The 8166-nt window shown below is 48.4% G+C and overlaps 1 protein-coding gene across 1 annotated transcript; it reads left to right on the plus strand.

The window, feature by feature from the left end:
• Positions 1-5765, plus strand: Glod5 (glyoxalase domain containing 5). Its single transcript, XM_010606370.3, has 4 exons — positions 1-267; positions 2069-2206; positions 4535-4690; positions 5360-5765. The coding sequence occupies exons 1-4, from the start codon at positions 217-219 to the stop codon at positions 5483-5485; spliced, it is 471 nt and encodes a 156-aa protein (XP_010604672.1). The 5' UTR covers positions 1-216; the 3' UTR covers positions 5486-5765.
• Positions 5766-8166: the final 2401 nt, after the last annotated feature.

Consider the following 8166-nt stretch of genomic DNA (forward strand, 5'->3'; position numbering starts at 1 on the left):
GAATTCTTCTTGTGGGATTTGGTGGCGCTGGGAGGGGACCAGGTTGTGTGCCTGCTGGGCTATCTCTCCACACGGAGCCACACCCCCAGCCCCTCCGGGGCCCTCTTTAGGTCAGAGTCCTTGCACGTGCCCCACCTACCTCTGCGGGTCCCGCCCTTGACCTGCGGGTTCAGTCTCAGTCGACTCGGAGGCCCCAGCACCGCCACTCGCCCTGCCATGCTGCGCCGGCTGCCCTCCAGGCTGTGGAGCAGAACTGCGAGGACTCAGGTGAGCGCAGCCGGATCCTGCAGCGGCTGCGGCTTCCCCTCCCTTTGCCTCGCTGTTCTGCCGCTTCTTGATCACTGCCCCCTTTCCTCAGTCCCCCCGTTTCAAAGACAAGCAGAGGGCAGGAGAGACCCGCAGAAAGGCCAGGCTCTGGCCGTGGCGGCCTGGGGACGGCTGGTGGGAGACCTGGTTGGGCGTGACTGCTCCTCCTGGGACAGGTCTGGGGGACGGTGGAGAGAGCCCCTGGGACCCATGAACGGTGTCCCCGAGGCTGGCTCCTGGTCCCTGTGCAGAGGGCGAGAGAACAACGCGGTGACCTTGAAGTCTGCAGGTCTGCAAGAGAGTTGAGGGGCCCCTGGCAGCCTGAAGAGACCTTGAAGAGGACTCTATAGGGACCCCCGCATCCTTTCCTGTGCTAGGGAAGGCAGAATGGTGGGCTGTGTGTTCCAGGTTCTGACTCAACCTACTTAGGTAGTGAGAAATAAAAGTCTTTGTTTTGGAGGGGGGTGACCCAGGGCCTTCTATGGAACTACATCCTCAAACCTTTTGTATTTTCTCATTTCCACACAGAATTTGATTGAGTAGCTAAATTGGACTCTAACTTGGAACCGCCTGCCTCAGCCTCCCAGAGTGCTGGGGTTACAAGTGAACACCATCACGCCTGGCATTATTACTGTTTCTGTCATATTTTTTTGTTTGTTCATTTATTTTGTTTTGGTTTTTAGTGCTAGGGATTGAACCCAGAACCTGAAACATGCTCAGGCAAGTACTCCCCTCTGAGCAACATCCACAGCAGTCATCTATTTTTTTAAATTTATTTACTTATTTATTTTGAGATAGGGTCTTGCTCTGTAGCACAGGCTTCCCTTGAACTCATGGCAATCCTACCTCAGCCTCTCAAGCACTGGGGTTATAAGCATGTGCCACCATGCCTAGCCATCTTTTCTTTTTTCTTTTCCATTTTATTGAGACAAGGTCTGGCCGTACAGTTCAGGCTGGCCTTCATTCTTGCAGTGAGCCTCCTGCCTCAGCCTCCCAAGTGCTGGGATTACAGGGGGTCACAGACATTGTAGGTGTGTGTGCCACCACCCCTGCTAATCATTTTTTTTAAAGCAGACAACTAAACCGGGCGTGTTGGCGCAGGCTGTAATCCTAGCACTCGGGAGGCTGAGGCAGGAGGATCACCAGCTTGTGTTACATAATGAGTTCAAGCCCAGCCTGAACTACTTAATGGGATCCTCCTGTTTAAAAAACAAAAAACTAGCTGGATGTGGTGGCCCACGCCTGCAATCTCAGCACTCAGGAGGCTGAGGCAGGAGGACTGCTGTGTGTTCGAGGCCAGCCTGGAGTACCTAGTGAGTTCAAGAACAGCCTGAATTACAGAGTGAAACCCTGTCTCAAAAAAGCAAGCAAAAGAGCAGAAATTGGTGAAATAGACAGAAACATATAACAGAAAAATCAATGTTGAGAGCTGTTTTGTTGTTGTTGTTGTTTGTTTTGTTTTGTTTTGTTTTTGAGACAGGGTCTCACTATGTATGTAGTGGAGACTGACCTGGAACTCACTATGTAGCCCAGGCTGGTCTCGAACTCACGGCGATCCTCCTGCCTCAGCCTCCCGAGTGCTGGGATTACAGGTGTGCGCCACCACGCCCGGTTTACAAACATTTTCTTGTAGCACTCTCTCCTGGAATTGGGTGCAAGGAGGAAATAGAATAATCGGAGAGGGGACTGGAGGGGAAGAGAAGGAAAAACAAGAGTGTTCAGCGGCACGGTGATTTCTTCTGACTTTCTTTTTGCTTTTTAGTCATGGAGAAATAGCAGTCAGACCCCTTCCCCATGTCTTATCCGGAGACTTGACCACATTGTGATGACGGTAAAGAGCATCAAAGACACCACCACCTTCTACTCCAAGGTCCTGGGCATGGAAGTCACAACTTTCAAGGTAATGTTTCCACAGGTAGATGAAACTATGATGCTAATTTTTTTTTTTTAGATAGAGTCTCCATATGTAGTTCAGGCTGGTTTTGAACTCACTATATAGCCCAGGCTGGCCTCAGAGATCCTCCTGCCTCAGCCAAATTCAGGGATTACTGGCATGCACCACCACACCCTAGTTTGTAGCGATAATTTAAGGGCTGGGATGTGGCTCACTGGAGGGAGCCCTTGGCCTAGGCCTAGCGTTTATGAGGCTCCAAGGTCTTTTCCCAGCACTGTAGAAAAGGGGGTCAGTAAAATTGAGCTTAACACCAAAGACTAAAACACGGGATATATGAGAGAAGACATAAAGGGATCAAGGGAGCAAATTCCAGATTTTAAACAGGGGGACTTGCAGAGAGAGAGTGGACAAGAGGGAAAGGAAGGTAGACAGAAACAAGGAAGAGAAGCCAGGTGTAAGTGTAAATACAGCATTATTAGACATAAAAAGCCTCAGAAATTTGCCTGCCTGGGGGCTGTGGGTGCCACTCAGTGGTGGAGCTGTTGCGTAGCCTGAGAGACGCTGGGTTCCATCCCCTGAAATATCAAAGAGCACGTACATAAATAAAATGAATGCAGTAAGAAGAGATGGAAGCCAGGAATCAGAGGTCCCCAAGAGAAAGACTGTTCACAGGACAGAGAAAGGACCCAAGAGAGAGATCCAAGGAAAATAAGTTTCCAGAGATGAAATAGATCCCTGAGAATCTGGGCCAACTTCAGCTTCCAGAGTAGAGAATCAGGGCCGGGATGGACCTCTGCAGTGGAGGGGGAGGGAAGAAATACAGCAGTGTGGTAGCATTTGTGACACCCACACAGAGCATAATGCTCTTTCCACGGCCGCTTACAAAAAAGCGTGCTTATCTAACACATCAGACTTCTGATGGCGGCCTGAGGTGAGGGTGGGGACAGAGAACAAAAGCCAAACCAAATCATAAATAGAGGTGGGCTTCCCACGGGCCACCTGCAAAGATGAGGTGTGTGTGTGCATGTGACACTGCAGCCCCTGTGCTTGACTTGGAGAACAATTGTAGGACCAATAATTGTAATAGCTGCAGAGCAGAAAGTGACCCTGCCACCAGCCAAAGAATGAGAGGCAGATTAACATCTCGTTCCAGTCGCCATTTATTTATTCCATTTAGCTGTGCAGGAGACCGAGCCCGGGAAAGAACGACATCCCTCCAACCCTTTTATTGCATACTTTAGTAACAGTCTTGCTAGTTTGCCCAGGCAGAACTTGTAATCCTCCTGCCTCGGCCTCCCTCAGTGCTGGGATCACAGGCCTGCACCGCTGCACCCAGCTAACATCAGATTTCTTTTTAGCAGCACCAGACTCAAGCAACATACTTTTAAAAAGGCCATAGGAAAATAATACCAAGTTAGGGTTGTACGCAGAGCCAAACTGTCAGTCAATTGTAAAAGTGAAATAAAGTAATTTTCTGATAGTGGGTATGGTATGGATCAGTGATATAAAAGAAAAAGAGAAATTACAAAAGAAATACCAGATGCTAAGAGGTACAGGAGAGGAAACAGAAGACATCAAAGCAGCAGAATTATCAAAGAACAAGCATCATCCCCAGCACTGCAAAAAAGAAATAATAAATGAACTTGCAAGTGGTTGTTTAAAAATTATAAAGAAGTCAGAAGAGGAACTAAATGATGATGGGATTCTATTGGAAGAGGTTGTAATATTCGTGAGCTAAATTCACATCATGGAGAGATTTCGAGAAAGTATCTAAAGTTGCTAAATCAAGAAATAAGTGTCTTTTAAGTTAGCATGGTGGCACGTGACTGATCTGAACACTGGAGAGGATGAGGCAGGAGGATCTTCATAAATTTGAGACCAACCTACCCTACTTAGGAGTTCAAGGCCAACTCAAACTGCATAGTAAGACCCTGTCTCAAAAAAAAAAAGTCCTGGCTGGGAGTGGATGGTGTACACTTTTAATCCCAGCATTCTGGGAGGCTGAGGCAGGAGGATCACAAGTTAATCCAACTGGGGTAAAGTGACAATAAGGGAGACCTTTGAAAAACATTAAAAAGGGCTGGAGATTGCAGGTCAGTGTAAAGGCTCTTGTAAGCACAAGGTCCTGAGTTTGATCCCTGGTACCCCCCCCCAAAAAAAAAGAAAAAGCAAAAAACATGAAACGTGCTCAGGCACATTGGGAGTTGTGCTGAGGAATGAGCTGGATGGAGCAGGGGCTGCTGTGCAGCAACCTTGTTCTTTAACAAGATCCGGGGGGTGGCTATCTCACTCAGCTTGGAACTTCAGCTCTACTTGTTTTTGTTCCTTGAACAGGGAGACCGAAAAGCACTGTGTTTCGGAGACCAGAAATTTAACCTGCATGAGATGGGGAAGGAATTTGAACCCAAAGCCATCCACCCCCTGCCCGGCTCCCTGGACGTCTGTCTGATCACAGAGGCACCTCTGGAGGAGATGCTCCGGCGCCTCAAGGTGGGAGGGGCTGCTTGTTTTCTGTTGGCCTATGGGATGTTTTGTTTGGTTGGTGATAGGGCTCGAACCAGGGCTTCACATGGCCACGCTACGGAACTACAGCCACAGCCTCAGACTTTGTTCTTTTTGAGAAAACTGCTGCAGATAAAGGAAACATGACCTGGCCCAGGGAGGGCTCCCTCAAGCTTCAGACAGACGATTTCCCCGCATCCACACAGTGCATGTTGCAATTACCTACTCTGAGCCAGGTGTGGTGGCGCACACCTGTAATCCCAGCACTCGGGAGGCTGAGGCAGGTGGGAGTGCGATCCTGGCTCAAAAAAAAATCCCCATAGGAATAAGGCCGGGGGTGTGTTTGGGTAGTGGAGCTGCGGCCTGGGTTCCATCCCCAGCATCACATACCGGCATAGATTTGGAGCCAGACTACCCGCGTTTCGATTCCACTCCTGTCACTCACCGGAAAGTACTACGTACTGTCCCTACGTCCACGTTACGGAGGAGGAAGCTTAGCTTCCGGGCTGTCTGCTCTTGGGCAGAAGAGGGAAGAATGGCAGGAGCTGAGGTCAGAAAGATGAAGGGTGATCAGGGACTTCTAGGCCACTGTTAGGAACTGAATTTTAGTCTCACACATGGGCTATGATAATTGCTTGTTTTCTTCTCCCCCCTCAGGCTTTTGATGTCCCCATTGAGGAGGGCCCAGTCCTCAGAACAGGGGCAAAAGGGCCGATTATGTCTGTCTACTTCCGAGACCCAGACAGAAACCTGATTGAGGTGTCCAACTACATCTCCTCATGATCACCATCGCCCTCTGTTTCCCCTCGTGCAGGTCTAGAGGGCTCCAGCCAAGCCACATAATAAACCAGCAGTCTCCCTGAGTGTGCTGCCTGGGGTTTTGTCCAGGGTCCGACTTGTCTGAGCTCTTCAGAAGTCCAGAGCTGGGAGTGGTGGTGCACTGCAGGCTGAGGCAGGAGAATCTGAAGTTTGAGCCCAGTCTGGACAATTTAGGGAGATCCTGTCTCAAACAATTAAAAAAAGGCTGGGGTTGTAACTCAGTGACACAAATAAATGTTCGTGACCAGGGTGTGGCATTTTTTTTTTTTTTAGGACCAATTCAGGTTGTCTCCTTGGGATTCAAAACCTCTTACAGATTTCTCCTTGTTAGTGATCTATTCTTTTTCTCTTCCCTTGTTTTTTTGAGTCAGGGTCTCACCATCTAGTTCAAGTTGGCCTTGAACTCACTATGTAGCCCAGGCTGGCCTCAAAGTGATCCTCCTGCCTCAGCCTCCCAAGTGCTGGGATTACAGGCGTGCGCCACCACGCCCGGCCTCTTGCCTGATTTTAAAAGACAGGTTGCCTTGGACCCAGAGGTTGCCTGCCTGGAGGGAGATGGCCAATTCATGAGAAGAAAGGGATGAAGAGAGAAAGGAAGGAGGGAGGGGCAGATGGACAGATGTGAGTAGACAAGAATCCCCCCCAACATCCCTCTAGGCGTGTGGGGAAGTGGTGTGCAGGTTGGCTATACTAGGGGGAAATTGGAAATAACGGCAGATGGCCATCAGCAGATGAATAGTGTCAGGTTTATATCACTGATAAATCAGCCTCCAAGGCACAAAGGTTTGTGTTGCTCCTGGTTTCAGGGGTTCCAGTCCATAGTTGCTTGGCCCGATAGTTTGGGCATGTGGTAGCCCAGGGCATCATGGCAAATGAAGAGGAAAGAGGAGAGAGAGGAAGGGCAGGAGTCCCACCATCCCCTTCAAGGACACGCCCCCAATGATCTCACTTCCGCCCCCTGAGCCTCACCCCCCAATAGCACAGAGGTTGGTGACCAAGACTTAAACACATTGGATTTTGGGTCCAGATCCAAATTACAACAAATGATGAAAGAAACAAGTATATCCATTGCATGGGATATCGCTCAACAAAAGAATGAGCTTGTTGGGTGTGGTGGCACATGCCTGCGCTCAGGAGGCTGAGGCAGGAGGATCACTGCAAGTTGGAGGCCAACCTGAACTACAATGGGAGACCCTGCCTCAAAAAAAAGGAGGGGCCAAGGGTTTAGCTCAGTGATTCTGCCTCCTGCCTCACAAATGCAAAGTCTCAAGTTCGATCCCTGGTACCATACCAAAAAAAAAAAAGAATGAACTTAGGAGGTCAGCATTCTGATAACAAACCCAGAAAGATATAACAAGAAAACAAACCAATAAATATGTCATAAGTGTGTGTATGTATATATATATATGTAAAAATCCGCAACAAATAGGATGTGGTGTCACGTGTTTGTAACCCCAGAATTTGGGAGGCTGAAGCAGGAAGATCCCCTCAAGTTTAAGGCTACCCTGGGTTACATGGTGAATTCAACACAACCTGGACTACGTACATAGCGAGACCCTGTCTCCATCAAGGAAAATAAATATGAATGAATGGCTAGGTGTGGTGGTGCAGGCCTATAATCCCAGCACTCAGGAGGCTGAGGCAGGAAGATTGCTAAAAGTTCAAGGATAGCCTGAGGTACATGGTGAGCTCAAAGCAAGCCTGCATTACAAGGAGACACTGTCTCAAAAGAAAAGTGAATGAATAACCTCAACAGAATGCAAGAAAATAGAATCCAGCAACACATAAAGACTATACTGTGACCAAATGGGCTTTATCCCAGAAATGCTAGGTTGATTCAATATGCAAAAATCTGTTAATGTACTAATCTGGACATGGTGGTTCACACCTGCAATCTCAGCACCTAGGAGGCTGAAGCAGGAAGATCACCACGACTTTGAGGACAGCCTGGGCAATGCAGTAAATTCAAGACCAGCCTGGACTACATAGTGAAACCCCATCTCCAGAAACAAAAACAATCAGTCAATGTACATACTATAGCATATCAATAGATAAAGACAAACACACGATCTTGGTAAACATAGAAAAAAAAATATTTGAAGGGCTGGGGATTTGGCTCAGTGGTGCCGCCACCTGTCTCACAAGGGCAAGAGCCCAGCTTGAGCCCCAGTACCAAAAAAAAAAAGAAAAAGTAAAGAAAAAGCATTTGACAAAATTTAACATCCTTTCCTCTTAAAAATACACAAGAAAAGCCGGGTGTGGTGGCAAACGCCTGTAATCCCAGCACTCGGGAGGCTGAGGCAGGAGGATCTCTGTGAGTTTGAGACCAGCATGGACTACACAGTGAGTTCCAGGTCAGTCTCAACTTCATAGTGAGAACCTGTCTCAAAAAAAAAAACCCACAAGAAACTAGAAATAGAACTTTACCATAAGGAGCACCCACAAAAACTTCACAACTGTCAGATGTGGCGGAGCATGCCTGTAATCCCAGCTGATCAGCAGGCTGAGGCAGGAGGAATGTGGACCCCCACAGCTGAAGATCTACTGCAGTCTTCCAGCAATAGCAAAGAGATGAATCCCTCCTTTGAGACACTGAGGAAACTGATGACCTTCTCCAGGTCTTCTCTGATCCACACAAGGAGCGT

The sequence above is a fragment of the Fukomys damarensis genome, unplaced genomic scaffold (genome assembly GCF_012274545.1).
Source record: "Fukomys damarensis isolate Sample0158 unplaced genomic scaffold, DMR_v1.0_HiC HiC_scaffold_39, whole genome shotgun sequence".
Classification (NCBI taxonomy): Eukaryota; Metazoa; Chordata; class Mammalia; order Rodentia; family Bathyergidae; genus Fukomys; species Fukomys damarensis.

Excerpts from the sequence above, each read along its gene's own strand:
- Glod5 (XM_010606370.3), top strand. The coding sequence starts at position 217 with ATGCTGCGCCGGCTGCCCTCCAGGCTGTGGAGCAGAACTGCGAGGACT. Across the intron at positions 268-2,068 it reads GCAGAACTGCGAGGACTCAG|TCATGGAGAAATAGCAGTCA; the intron begins GTGAGCGCAGCC and ends TTTGCTTTTTAG. Across the intron at positions 4,691-5,359 it reads AGATGCTCCGGCGCCTCAAG|GCTTTTGATGTCCCCATTGA; the intron begins GTGGGAGGGGCT and ends CTCCCCCCTCAG.